The sequence below is a fragment of the Colobus angolensis genome, unplaced genomic scaffold (assembly GCF_000951035.1).
Source record: "Colobus angolensis palliatus isolate OR3802 unplaced genomic scaffold, Cang.pa_1.0 Scaffold34, whole genome shotgun sequence".
Taxonomy (NCBI): Eukaryota; Metazoa; Chordata; class Mammalia; order Primates; family Cercopithecidae; genus Colobus; species Colobus angolensis.
Window position 1 is genome coordinate 3903663 of NW_012116710.1, and position 14698 is coordinate 3918360.

Here is a 14698-nt window from a genome sequence, read left to right on the forward strand (position 1 = left end):
GGGCGCCCGCGCCGCCATATTCCCTCCCGCCGGCCAGCCCCGCGGCGCGCAGCCACCATGAGCACCGCCGCCTTCCACATCTCCAGCCTCCTGGAGAAGATGACGTCCAGCGACAAGGACTTCAGGTGCACCCCGCCTCCGGTCCCCCACCTCTCCTTCCCGCTGTGAAGCTGGGGGCCTTCTTCCCCTCCCGAAGTGCCAGCCCATCCCCCATGACCATGCAGCCCCCTGCCTCTTTTCTCCCTGCATTAAGCTGCGCCCCCTCCCCACAGACCCACTCCTGCCTCGTGGTCCCCACTGAAGCTCCGGCCGTTCTCCCCTAGTGGCGGTCCTGCCTCCCCCCGCGACTCCAGTCCCTGCTTCGTCTCCCACCGTGCAGGCTTCAGCCCTGCCTCTCATCCCCCATCAGAGCCCCAGCTCCGCCCCTCTGCACCCTGCCTCGGCCTCTCCTCCCTCTGTATGTCCGGCCCCCTTCTTCCCCTGCAACTGATGCCCCAGCGCCCCCATCGCCCGCCACCTTCAGCAAGTCCACAGTGAAGCCCTCCGCCTCTCCCTGGGGACCCCAGCACCTCCCTCTCCTCCGCATTGAAAACCGGACCCTTCCCGGGACCGCTATCCCCTGCTGACTTTCTCACTGGCACCGTCAGTGATGCCCGCTTCTCAACATCACCCGGACCCCTCCCTCCCACTCTCCCTCCCCTCCTGGGGATTGTTCAGACCCAGCCTCAAGGAGGGGGCTGGGCTGAGTCTGGCTTTCCAGTCACAGGTAGGTGATGGTTGGGGTGGGACCTTCTAGGTTTTGTGTGCCACTCCGCTTCCCCACTCCCTTTTTCCTTCTTTCCCCCTCTCACAGCATCACAGAACTACAGGAATAGAGCTGAAAAGAATGGTGGAAACATCTGGTCCAATGAGTTTCCACCTGCATTCTCCGGGGAAACTGAGGCCCAGGGAGGAAAACAGATTGGCCGGTGGTCTCATGGCCAGTTCTGGCCCCTCCAGCTGAAAGAAGACCTTGGAGACTCAGTGAACACTTTTTCACTTTGTCCCCATTTTACAGATAGGGAAACTGAGTCTCAGAGGCATGAAGGGTGTAGGTTCAGTCACAAAGCCAGGAAGTGGGAGACTTAGTCCAAATCCAGGCCAGTCTAATACAGATGCCAAGATCTTAGTGAGGCCCTCTGATTCCAGCCCCCTGACAGGTTAGGAGACTGAGACCTGCTCTGGTAGTCTGACTCCTACTCTTCTCCTGCAGCCCATTCCTCAGTACCCCTCAAGAGTCCCCCATACGAATAGAGCCTGGGATCCAAGGTCTTGGCTTCAGATCCCAGCTGCCATCACTCACTGGCTGTGTGACCAAGGACAAGTAACTTAACCCCCATGAGTTTCCCTGTGCTTTTGTTTCTATAAAACGGGGGTAACAGAACCCATCTCTGAGGATTGGGGTAAGGATGAAAAAGATAGTACATGTGAAATGCTCAGGTTCGTGGCAGGCACTGGGTTGGTGCTTAATAAATGGACACTGCTATGATTCTGTGTGCACATTCAAAATCTGCCGTGCCCTGTCCCCTCTCTAAACCTTCACTAGGGGGATTCTTTGCTCTCCCTTGACCTCCTCCCTTCATCTGACAGCTCCTATAATTCTTTGGGATGCCTCTTGACCCCAGGCAGGATTAGGCACCTCTCCTCAGCTCCCATCATGCCTCCCCTCATGTTTCTGCTAGATCACTTCAGCCCTGGGAGAGCCTGAGCTCCTGGGCCACTGGGACTATGCACTTTCTCTTAGTGCCCCAGCACCTGTGCTGGGTACACAGTAGGTGCTTAGTGAACGTTCACTGGGTCCCAGGCTCCCTACTGTGCACTCCACATGTAATCTCAGTCCACCCATGGGTGGTAGTGATTGTTCTTCCTGTTTTCCGGAGGCTTGGAGGAGTGCAGTGACTTGCCCAAGGTCACATAGCTGGCTAGTGGCCTAGGGGATTTGTGCTACTGTCTCTCAGGCCTGAGGTCCAGTCTCTGGGAGAGGGAGTTGGCCCTGCCAGCTAGAGCCCGAGAAGTCCTTTCAGCCTGTCTCTGCCAGCGGCCTGGAGAACACTTAAAACCACCCCAAGCATGTGAGAATGGTGTCTATTTTTAAAGTCCGAATACCAGGGTGCTGGGTCCTGCAGGCCAGCTGTCCAGGCACCCGTGTGGCCAAGGGTTTCAGCTGAGTTGCCTCTAGGGTTTCTCTGTAATGAAACTGAGACTATGTCCTCTGGTTCCTGGAGGGGGGCAGTGACTGCAAATGAGGGTCCCAGGTTGGGTGGAGGAGACCTTTGATTCCTGTTCTTCCTGGGCCCTGGCTTTATGGGCAGGAGGTGCCCCTTTACCACAGAGGCTCCAACAGTCAAAACGAATACACTTGCGGGTCTTGTTCTTGAAAACACAGTAGTAGTGATTGAGAAGCCAGGAGACATGTGTGGTGGGCTGGTTTTCCGCCCAGTTTGCTGTTACCTTAGGCAGTTTGTGCGGCCTCCCTGAGCCTAGTTTTCTTACTACCTCATGCTAAGAGCTGGTTGTCCTATTGAAACCTCCCAAGGATACTATGAGGTAGGGCAAAGAAAAGTTCCCATTTTGTATATAGAAAATATGAGGCCCAGAGAAAAGGAGGTAGTTGCCCAATGTCACCTAGTTGATAAATGGCAAGACCAGTATACTCAAAGCCAAACTTCGGTGCTCAAGCTCTTATCCACCAAATTATATACTTTTCCTTCCCTCTCCCATCCCTGCACACATAACACGTATAAAATATGGCTTGCTTTCTCTGAGAGCTAGTGTCTGCAGGAACCAGGGGTGTCTGAAACGCTGAGGCATGCTTCAGAAGAGTTGGTTTCTGAGTTTGGGCTATTTGGCTGTAAATTCTGTTAAAGGCTAGCTCTCTTACTACCTCTCCTCCTGCCCTCACCCTCCCCGACAAAGCCCCCTGCAGACCTGTTCTTTGTTGAGCCTGGAGTCCCAGAGATAAACCCGATGGGCCTCTGCCCTCAGTGAGTGTACAGTCCAATGGAGAAGATGCTCTGGTGGCCAGACTTGTATTGCAGTGTGAGAAGTGCTATAAAAGAGGGGTGCAGAGTGCTCTGAAAGGATCCTGTCAGAACATTGTGTTTAGGGGCTGTGAATGCGGGGGTAGGGCAGGGTGGTCAGTCATCCCTGAGCTGGGACATTTGAGCTGGGCTCTTGATGGGTGAATAGGAGCTCAACAGGTGGAGAAGAGGAGCGGGGGCAGGAGGCCTATCTTGGACAAAGAGGCACATCACCTGGGTTGCCAGGCTGAGCTGGGCCCCCATGGACTGCAGCAGAAACACAACTTGGAGACCCCGCATGCCATCTCAGAATGTCCCCTCAGCTGAGCAGACGTAGGGGTGCATGTGCCCACCTCAGGCCTTGGCCTGGCTCAAATCCAAACCTCCTCCTTCACTTTACCTTTGCCCAAAAGTGGGCACAGTCAGTCCTGCCATCCTGCCCGTGCTGCCAGCCCAGCCTCCTCCTCTCTCCTAGCAACTGGTGGCTAATCTACCTGTTAAAAATAAATAGGACATCGACCAGTCCACCCCTGGTAACAGAGCACTGTGGGCTGCGGTGACATCCAGGAGCAGGTCTGAGTCTGCACAGATAAGAGCCAGAATCCCAGCTGTGATAGTTTTTGCTACAGGAGGCTGGGGTCAGGGCTCTTGGTTGATTTGCTCAACCATGCTGGAAAGCAGGGCCAGTGTGGGGCAGCGGAGTGGCCCAGCAGGGCCAGCAAAAGCTGGACGCTCTCTCCGAGGTAGCCTTGTGGTATCTCCTTGCTGCTCTGTCCTGTTTTCTTCTGAGACTTCGCTCACGTGCCTGCAGGAGCCAGTCAGTGGGTGAAGTGGGCCTAGTGGGGACCAGGTAAACTGGGGAGAGGGCAACCACAACCTGACTCTAGTCAGGTATTGTCACCAGGGATTGTAGGCCCCGTTGTACTCAAATACTATGTTTTCAAGATAATCTGGAAGTCAGGTTTTTTATTTGTTTGTTTTTTTTTTTTTGAGTCTCACTCTGTCACCCAGGCTGGAGTGCAGTGGTGCTATCTCAGCTCACTGCAACCTTCGCCTTCCCAGGTTCAAGTGATTCTCCTGCCTCAGCCTCCCAAGTAGCTGGGACTACAGGTGTGCACCACCACACCTGGCTAATTTTCATATTTTTAGTAGAGATGGGGTTTCCCCATGTTGGCCAGGCTGGTCTCAAATTCCTGACCTTAAGTGATCCGCCGACCTTGGCCTCCCAAAGTGCTGGGATTATAGGCATGAGCTGCTGTGCCTAGCCTGGAAGTCAGCATTTTATTTTATTTTATTTTGAGACAGAGTCTCGCACTGTCACCCAGGCTGGAGTGCAGTGGTGCTATCTCAGCTCACTGCAACCTTCGCCTTCCAGGTTCAAGTGATTCACCTGCCTCAGCCTTCCCAGTAGCTAGGATTACAGGTGCTCACCACCATGCTCGGCTAATTTTTGTATTTTTAATAGAGACAGGGTTTCACGATATTGGCCAGGCTGGTCTAGAACTTTTGACCTCAGGTGATCCACCCTTCTCAGCCTCCTAAAGTGCTGGGATTACAGGCATGAGCCACCATGCCAGGCCAAAGTCAGTATTTTTATGTCAACTCTCCCAATGTTCAAATGTTGACAAGTAATTTAAATTTTTGAAAACACGTTTGCAAGCTGGACATAGTTGAGGACTGCTAGTTTCAGACCTCTGCTCCTACCCTCTTAATTTTGGCAGGAATGGTGCCTAATAATGGCCCCAGCCTCAACTTTCCATGGCTTCCAGCTTAGACTCTCACTGCAGTTTCAAATGCCTGGGACAGCATCAGGATTTGTGGGGTCTGACACCAAAAGCCTGATTTTTCTGTGTGGGTAGCCCTTGCCTCTGATGCCCACCCTAGGTCAGTGAGCCAGTCAGCTATTGGTGCTGGTCTCCAAAATATGCCCATGCCTATCAGCATGGTGTAGAGCAGTGGTTTTCAAACGGTGGTCCCTGACCCTCAGCATCATCCAGGAATTTGTTAAAAATGCGGATTCCTGGGCCCCGACTCAGACCTGCTGATTCAGAAACTCTGGGAATGGGGCCTAGTATTGTTTAACAAGCCCTGCTGGTGATTCTGATGCTGGCTATAGCTGGAGATCCACTGCTCTAAGGGCAGGGACTGAGCCAGTTCTCTGAGATGGGAGTGGACAGGGCTTGCTTTCCCCCATCTGTTTGGTAAGCCTCTAGCTCTGACTTGGACACAAGGTGTCTGTTCAACCTTCTGGCATCCCTTGGCTGGGCGCGGTGGCTCACGCCTGTAATCGCAGCACTTTGGGAGGCCAAGGCGGGTGGATCACGATGTCAGGAGATCAAGACCATCCTGGCTAACACGGTGAAACCCCATCTCTACTAAAAATGCAAAAAATGAGCCGGACGTGGTGGCAGGTGCCAGTAGTCCCAGCTACTCAGGAGGCTGAGGCAGGAGAATGGCATGAACCCAGGAGGCGGAGCTTTCAGAGAGCTGAGATTGCGCCACTGCACTCTAGCCTGGGCAGCAGAGCAAGACTCCATGTCAAAAAACAAAACAAAACAAAACAACCTTCTGGCATCCCTTTGTCTGCTGTTGTGGGATGTGGATGATGTCATTATAATAATGGCAGTGCCATTTACTGAGCATTCACCATGTGCACTTAAAACCCCATGAGGCAGATACTAGTCTCATCCCCGTTTTCAGACAGGTAAGCTAAGACTTGGAGAGGTGAAATGACTTGCCCAAGTTCACACTGCATAAATGGTCAGGAGCCACCGACCCTGAAGCATTATGCATTTAGCCAGCATGCTGGGCCATTCCTAGTCTGCCACCATGTGGCAGTTGGTGTCACACATGTGGGTCTCCTTGTAGCTCAACCATACCCACTGCCCAAATAATCCACTGTCATGTGGCGCGTAACGACAGGGAGACATTCTGAGAAGTGCGTCGTTAGGCGGTTTTGTCCTTGTGTGAACCTCATAGAGTGCCCTTACACAGCCTAGACGGTAGAGCCTACTACACCCCCAGGCTATATGGTGCGGCCTGTTGCTCCCAGGCTACGCACCTGTATTGAGTACTGTAGGCAGTTGTAACAGAGTGGTATCTGTGTGTCTAAACATAGAAAAGGTACAGTAAAAATAAGGTAGAAAAGATTAAAATGGCATGCCTATATAGCGCAGCCTCACTGTAATCTTACGGGACAACCATCATATATGTTGCCTCTCATTTACCAAAACATCATCATGTGACACAGGACTGCATTTGACCTCGAATCTTTGTATTAAGGTCTACTTCTAGGGGAACCCTGAGGTACTGCCCAAATCCACCAGGGCCCAGGAGCTGCTCAGCAGTCCTCCTCTGCCCTCCCTGCACAGGTTCATGGCCACCAGTGACCTGATGTCGGAGTTGCAGAAGGACTCCATTCAGCTGGACGAGGACAGCGAGCGCAAGGTGGTGAAGATGCTGCTCCGGCTCCTGGAGGACAAGAACGGTGAGGTGCAAAACCTGGCTGTCAAGTGGTGAGTGTCAGCCTTGGTGGAGCAGGAAAAGGGGCCCTACCTGGTATGGGAGCATTCTGGACCCCTGTCCCTTTGGGGTACAACCTCGCAGAAGGGACCTGCTGAGCAGCTCTTGTTGAATAGTACCTTAGTCTTGAGTTTCCCCAGAAGAAGATGCTGAGACAAGGATTCAAATCTAAGTTTATTTGGGAGGTGATCCCAGGAAACATGGTGGAGGAGTAGGGAAGTGAGGTAGGAGAGGGAAGAGGACCACTCAAGGGTACGGTACAAAGCTAGTGACCACAGTGGGTCCGATGAGCTTAACCCCATGGGGACCTCCGGGACACAGTATAGGACATGCCCCTTGGACTTTTCCCACTTAAAGGGTGAGGGAGCTGGGGTATTAGTCCACTAGCTCCCTGGTAGTCATTGGTTAAGGGCTGCTTCTGGGGTAGGACAGGGTTGTCCGCTTTCTGCCACCTCCCTCCAGAGAAAGCCCTCAAACAGATGTAAATGCTGGGAAGGTCAAGCTGATACACATCAAGGTGGTAAAGGCTTAAAGGCTGGGCACGGTGGCTCATGCCTGTAATCCCAGCACTTTGAGAGGCCAAGGTGGGTGGATCACCTGAGGTCAGGAGGTCGAGACCAGGCTGACCAACATGGTGAAACCCTGTCTCTACTAAATAATAATTTTTTAAAAAATTTGCTGGGCATGGTGGCGCATGCCTGTAATCCCAGCTACTTGGGAGGCAGAGATTGCAGTGAGTCGAGATTGTGTCATTGCACTCCAGCCTGGGCAACAAGAGCAAAAACTCCATCTCAAAAATAAAAAACAAAAAAAGGCTTAGGGCACACGGGATTGGGAGAGGTCCTAAAAGCCCCAGCCTTAGATCACTGTGAGGCTGTGATCCTGAGATGTTGGCAACTTATCTCCAGAGTAGAAAAAAACAAGACAAGAATATGTGCAGAGCACGTGGGGATGCTTGGGTGGTAGGGTCATTCTCACACCCACACCTGAGAACCACTCATGTAGGGCAGAGGTTGTCAACCTTGACTGCAGGTTAGCATCACCTGAGTAATTTTAAATAGAATGCCAGGGATCAAGGATCAACAGGGTAAGAGAATTGGGCACTGTCTCTCAAACCACTGTCTGTGAGCTGGGTCCAGGCATTCTTCCGGGGCATGTTAAAGAATTGCCCCGGTGGAGCAGGAGAAGGGGCCCTACCTGGTGTGGGAGCATTCTGGGGACCCCTGTCCCTTTGGGGTACAGCCTCGCAGAGGGGACCTGCTGAGCAGCTCTTGTGGAATGATACCTTAGTCTTGAGTTTCCCCAGAAGATGTTAAAGAATTGCAACGTGATCCCAAGAGCAGAGGGAATTCAGTAAAGGGTTTTCTGTAGGAAGGTGACATGGACAAGTTTATGAGTTGGGAGTGTCTTTCTGGTCATGGAGTAGACTTAGGATGGAGTGTGGTTTCCCACCAGCAGAACCACTACCTTTTTATAACAAATCGTTTGTAATACTGTTTTCCTATTAGGAAATGAAATTCGTACATTATAAAACCTACTGCTACACATAATGCCCTAACCTTAACCATAAAGGCAAACTAGAAGGAATGTAGCTTATAGTAAAGTAGTGTGTGTTTCCGTGTATGCGTGCTGGGGCACTGTGGTGGTAGAAGTGATGAAGTCACGAGAAGCCTGCACCTGCATGTAAACTCATCATGAGTACTCATCATGAGTACAGATACCAGATACAGACAAGGGGTGTTGGGACTTAGGTTTCAGAATTGGAGGCATTGCTCTTAGTGGCAAGATTTTCTTTTCTCTTTTTTCTTTTTTTTTTTTTGAGACAGAGTCTCACTTTGTCACTCAGGCTGGAGTACAGTAGCGCAATCTCAGCACACTGCAACCTTCTCTTCCCAGGTTCAAGCAATTCCCATGTCTCAGCCTCCTGAGTAGCTGGCATTACAGGCACACACTACCATGCCTGGCCAATTTTTGTATTTTTAGTAGATGCGGGGGTTTCACCATGTTGGCCAGGCTGGTCTTAAACTCCTGACCTCAAGTGATCTGCCTGCCTTGGCCTCCCAAAGTGGTGGGATTACAGGCGTGAGCCACCGCGCCCAGCCAGGATTTTCTAAAGTGAGTGACCATCTCCCAATAAAGTTTCCCAGAAAACAAAGTACATTTTTCCTTCTATTTACCTGAAAATTGCATTCTTGGAAAATCTAGAATGCGGTATATTAAAAGAATGTAAAAATATCTTGTGTCTATGTATAAACTGAAATGTTAGACTCAGATAATTAAAGGCCTTCTGCCTATACAAATGCCCATTGGGATGTTAGAATCTCTTGCGGGGCATGGGCAACGCTTTGTTTTGCATTGTTGTCTTTCTGTGGTTCCTGCTCCCCACTCCCTTAAAGGCCAGAAGTACTAACTCAATAGTTATGATGACCAAGGACACCCATAAATTGCCAAGGCGGTATTACTCCTAGTGGGAACCAGTGCTATAGGAGGTAGGTTGGAGGAGTCCATCATTATGTGGATAGAGGAGCTATGGAGAAGGAAGCTGAGAGAGCCAAGGTTTGAAAAGCATGGTGCGCATGCCTGTAGTCCTAGCTATTCTGGAGGCTGAGGCAAGAGGATCACTTGAGGCCAGCAGTTCAAGACCAGCCTGGGCAACATAGCGAGACACTAAAAAAAGAAATTAGCCAAGCGTGGTGGCTTGAATATGTAATCTCATCTATGTAGGAGGATTGCTTGAGCCCAGGAGTTCGAGGCTGCCATGGGCTATGATCACGCCATTGTATTCCACCCTGGGCAACAGAGCAAGACCTCATCTCAAAAAAAAAAAAATCAAGAAAAAAGAAAACCATTGTGCACTGCAGTCACCTGAAGCCCTTGTTGAAACTCTGTATTCCCTGCCCAGGGATTCAGATTCAGGGGATGGGGCAGGGAGGGAGCTGGGGCAGAGGATGAGACTATAGCACCCTGGAATCTGCATTCTGATGCAACCAATATCTGAGAACTACTCAGGTAGGGCAGAGGTTGTCAGCCTCGACTGCATGTTAGAATCACCTGGGGAATTTTAAAAGCCCGCCCTCCTCCAGGCCGCTCGTGAAACCAATTAACTCAGACTCTCTGAGGGCATTTTTCAGAGGCCCAGGTGATGGCAACTAAGGCTGAGAACCCGGGCGTCTAGTGCAGCTGCCTTTACACTTTCCTGTGCATTGGAATCACCTAGGGACCTTGTGGCGCTACAGATCCTAGCTCAGTGGATCTAGGGTAGGGTACGGCCTGAGATTCCACATCCTGAACAAGCTTCCGAGTGGTGTTGCTGATGCTAAACCACCACCAAACTTTCAGAAGCAAGCCTCTAGGGCAGAGGTTCTCCAAGTGTGCTCCCTGGACCACCTACACTATCAGCCTCAACTGGGGGCTTGCTAGAAATGCACCCTGTTAGGCCCCACGAGATAGCCCTCCTGACTCTGAAACTCTGGGGGTGGGGCCCAGCAATCTGCTTTAACAAGTCCTCTGGGGGATTCAGATGCACACTCAAGTTTGAGCACCCTTGTTCTGGGGCACTATTTGGCCATTTCCTGAGATGTAAAACAAGAAGAAATGTAGGTTTGGGAGGTGCCAGGAACAATTTTGGCATAGCCAGAGAGTACCTCTTTCTGGCCAAACAGGGGCTCCCCTGGTGATCTGAGGCCTTTTCCTCAGCACATGTGGTCCCAGGAGCATGAAGGGACATAAAGGGGCAGCCTGACTCAGGCTGAACCTTGGGACCTTGGACTCACCTTCCCACTCCCTGCTCAGCCTGGGTCCTCTGGTGGGCAAAGTGAAGGAGTACCAGGTGGAGACCATCGTGGACACCCTGTGCGCCAACATGCGGTCAGACAAGGAGCAGCTGCGAGACATCGCTGGCATTGGTCTCAAGACCGTCCTCTCGGAGCTCCCCCCTGCAGCCACAGGTACCCAGGTCCCCAGGACTAGGTACTGTTAGTATTTGTCCTAGTTAATGGTAAAAAACAAAAAAATACTGAGGCACAGAGAGTTGAAGAGACATACCTGAGGTCACTCAGCTGGTAAGCAGGGCAGAGAATTCAGGCCCAGCTCTGTTTAAGTTCATGGTTCTGTGTCAGTTAGGAATGCTTTTAGCTCAAGTGATGAAATCTAACCAACGGCAGTTTAAAGAAATCAGGGGTGGTTTTTCCTCACATGGCAATCCTGGAGGAATCAGCCACTCCATTTTTGTAGCAATTCATTTAGTGGCTCAATATTGACAGGGTTCAGGTCTTGCCCCATGTCCCCTCCCTTTATAGGGAAAGCAGACGTTTTCCCAGAAGCCCCCAGATGACTTCCACTTATATCTCACTGGCAAGAGCTGGATCACCCAGCCACTCCCAGCAGCAAGGGAGGCAGGAAAGGAAGTGTTTAACTTTCCCTGCCTCCCCAGAGGAATGGGGAAAAGGAAGAAGGGCTTGGGTGTGTGAGTGCCACCCAGCAGCTCAGCCATTGGCTCTGCAGCTCCCCTAGCTGTCTCCTTTACTTTAGCCAGACTCTGGGTCAAACCTGGGACCTCTGGAGCCCTGGCAAGGTTCCCGGGGATCTGGGCTCAGGAACACAGCCAGAGCAGAGGCAGACCAGTGGTAAAGGCTGCCTTTCCCCCAGGCCAGGGCCTCACTGTGCCCACCTTGTTCCCTGTGCAGGCTCCGGGCTGGCCACCAACGTGTGCCGGAAGATCACGGGCCAGCTCACCAGTGCCATTGCCCAGCAGGAGGATGTGGCTGTGCAGCTGGAAGCCCTGGACATCCTCTCTGACATGCTGAGCAGGTGTGGGAGGCCACCCTGGGTATTGAGGAAGAGTGGGTAAAAGGGGACAGGAAGGGACTCAAATCACAGAGCTAGCACCTACTGCACAGCAAGCCCTGTGCTCGGGGCTCCTTAATCATCCCAGCAGCCTCGTAAAGGAGAATTCAATTGTCACAATTTTACAGGCTCTGAGAGGTGATGTGGTCACATGGTCAGTAAAACCTCCCACGAACACCTGCGCTAACCAGAAAAATGTCCGGTGCTGGCCTAGTGTTCGGAACATGCGGTTAGATCAGTCTTGGTTGTTCCTAGGGAGGAGTTCAGACATGTATAAAACTGTGAATGGAGTAAGCACAACAGTTAAGGATAAGAACAGGGCTGATAGGAGCTCAGAGGAGCCCCCAGCCCAGCTGGGAACGAGGAGCCTTCTAAAAGAGGGTGCTGCTAGAGTTGAGCCTTCGAGGAGGGGCAGGACTTAGCTGAGTTTGGGCAGGTATAAGGAGGATGCTAGAGGGGAGACTGCCCCCAGTCCGGAAGGCAGAGACAGGGGAAGACTTGGGGTCCCAGAGTCTGCCAGGGTTCGTGGGGCAGGCTATAATGTGGAGAGGTGGGTATGGAGAGATGAGGTGGAGGGCTGACCAGGAGCCATGGGGGTGGGGGTGAGTATTTGTGTGTTCCACTCTGATCTTTCTCTCTGCAGTGGAGAGTGGATGGGAGGGGATTGAACAGGCAGGGGACTGGTTAAAAGGCTACTATAGGGAAAGCAATTCGGGTTGTATTCAGGAGGTAGACTCCACTGGACTTGGAGTGGGCAAGAGAGGCAGGGACTAGAGGCTGACCTCTAGTATTCTGCCTTTAGAAATTGGCGGGGGCAGACAGAGGTGCTGTGATGGGGTGCACTCGGAGCCAGGAGCAGGTGTGTGGGGAGAAAGGTGATGGATTCAAGCTGGGGCATGTTGAACTTGAGGTTCCAGGGAGGCACCCACTCAACCACACACTCCATGAGGGCAGGTCCCGGGAACAGTCTGTCTTGTTCACCCTGGCTTCCATCACAGTCCCTGTCACTTAGCAGGGGAATAGACAAATGAAATCCAGGAGAGAGGGTTGGGTAGGACATAGAAATAAGGGAGGGTGAGGTCAGTGTGTTTGTGGAAAGTGAGAAAAGGTCTCAGGATGTTTATGGGACAGAAAATGCACGGGCCTCGTTTGAAGTTGTGGATAGAAGCTGCTGAGGCAGGCAGGGGCTGTGCTGTGTGCGCGGAAGCCATTCTCTGGTGGTGCCTCTTGAGCCCAGAGCTCAGCGTCTCCAAAGGCACTAGGGAGCCATGGAAGGAGTTAAGCAGAGGAGTGACCAGGTGAGAAGTAGATTTTACACTGCTCTGGTCTCAGCGAGGAGGATGGATAGAGGGGGATGGTATTGAGGCAAGGCCTAGACTTACAAGAAATAGGGACAGCCTTACTCGATCCCCCATGCTTCCCCCATCAGGTCCTTCTCCCTGGTCTGGGAGCCAGGCTTTGCACTGCTGAGAAGTACCTTTCTCTCTCCGCTTTGTCTCATGTAACAAAAGTAATTAAAATAATTCCTCCTCACAGTTGCAGGGCACCTCTTTTGCAAGGACCATTGAGTTGCCATAATCCTGGGAAGGAGGCCGGGAGAGAATGGGGAGAGGGGCGGAGCCTGGCCCAGGCTACCCGCGGGGTGCGACCGGCCTGATGCCCCCTCGTGTTCCCCAGGCTGGGTGCCCCGCTGGGCGCCTTCCACGCTAGCCTCCTGCACTGTCTGCTGCCACAGCTGAGCAGCCCGCGCCTGGCGGTGCGCAAGCGGGCGGTCGGAGCGCTTGGCCACCTGGCGGCCGTCTGCAGCACCGACCTCTTCGTCGAACTCGCTGACCACCTACTGGACCGGCTACCCGGCCCACGGGCGCCCACCAGCCCGGCTGCCATCCGCACCCTGATCCAATGTTTGGGCAGCGTCGGCCGCCAGGCCGGCCACCGCCTCGGTAAGGGGGCGGGGAGGGGCAGGGCCTGGGATGGTATGTTGGGCGGAGCTTAGGGGCGAGCCAATGACTCGATAAGGGGGTGGAGCTTGGGGCGCCGTGCCCCCCAGGTGGACCGCCTCCTTGGTAGGGAGGATGGGGCGGGGCCTGGACTGACATGGTGGGTGGGGCCTGGGGCGCGCTGCTTCCTCGGTTAGCTGGTGTGGCTGAAGCCCTTGGAACGCAGAGGTTGGGGCAGGGCACGCTTGAGAGGTGTGGGGCGGGCCCTGAGCTCGAGAAAACCACCCGGCCTGAGCTCCTGCCTAGTGCAGATGGTTCAGAGAAGAGGGTTGGATCAACCACTTCTGAGACCTGGGGACTGGCTGGTAATTACAATTTTAAGTCATGCCACTAAACTGTTAGACAATATTCTGTTCTCCCACTTTGACAAAGATATCTTAGTAACAGCCCGTGAGCCAAGTTTGAATTTTTAAGAAACAATTTAATGTGTATACAATAAACCGCACTATTTAAAGTGTACAATTCAGTGTGTTTTGACCTTTGTGTATATCCGTGAAACATTTCCATCACTCCCAAAAGCTTCCTTGTGTCCTTGCAGTCCAGCTCTCTCTGCCTTGTCCAGGCAGCCACTGGTCTGCTTTCTGTCACTATAGATTAGTTTTTTAGAAATGGAAAGCTGCAATCAGGTTTGACTGTATCCTCAGACACCTTGGAATTCTGACTATACCAAGACAGTTTGGATAGAATTGGCCTATGGTCAGCCTCTCCTAACCCCTGGCTCTCTCACGGCAAGCGGCCTTGCAGGCACACATGGGGACAACCCCAGCTGACATGGCCACACCCTGTCCCATTTCTCCCAAACAGCAGCCAGCCCTCAGCCATCCTTGGTTGCATGGACCTGGGAAAGAGGCCTGTGCAGGCTCGGACAAGGGGTCAGGATCCGTTGGGCGGGAAACTCTGGGGTCCCCAGATACCCACCCAGACAGAATGGAGTCTAGGAGTGCTGGGGGTCTCTAGGTCAGCATGTCTCTTCTTATACTGTGAGGAAGGATGTGGCTGGAGAAGGGCATGAGTGGGATGCTCTAAAGCCTAGAGACCAGGCAGGAACAGGAACCCCTCTTGCCTGGTCTATTAGGGCAGTACCTGCCTCCCATTTCTCCTGTCCAGGGACTTACAACCTAGTGAAGGAAATTAGGCCAGGATATGAATAATGGTTTTGATAACAGATACTACTTATCAAATGATTGCTTGTGCAGAACCTAGACTAAACTTATTTATTTTTTTGAGACAGAGTCTCACTCTGTTGCCCAGGCTGGAGTGCAGTGGTGCAAT

The 14698-nt window shown here is 52.5% G+C and overlaps 1 protein-coding gene across 2 annotated transcripts in view; it reads left to right on the forward strand.

Annotated features, from left to right (window-relative positions):
• Positions 1–6: 6 nt before the first annotated feature.
• The window catches only part of CAND2 (cullin-associated and neddylation-dissociated 2 (putative)), a 38835-nt gene continuing 24143 nt past the window's right edge, over positions 7–14698 (forward strand). The window contains exons 1-5 of one of the 2 annotated variants that reach the window (XM_011952342.1): positions 7–125; positions 6431–6574; positions 10374–10528; positions 11267–11390; positions 13104–13369. In XM_011952342.1, the coding sequence (XP_011807732.1) occupies positions 58–125; positions 6431–6574; positions 10374–10528; positions 11267–11390; positions 13104–13369 (757 nt within the window). In that variant the 5' untranslated portion in view covers positions 7–57. The remainder of the gene's footprint in view (positions 126–6430; positions 6575–10373; positions 10529–11266; positions 11391–13103; positions 13370–14698) is intronic. The other variant, XM_011952343.1, reaches the window with a different exon arrangement.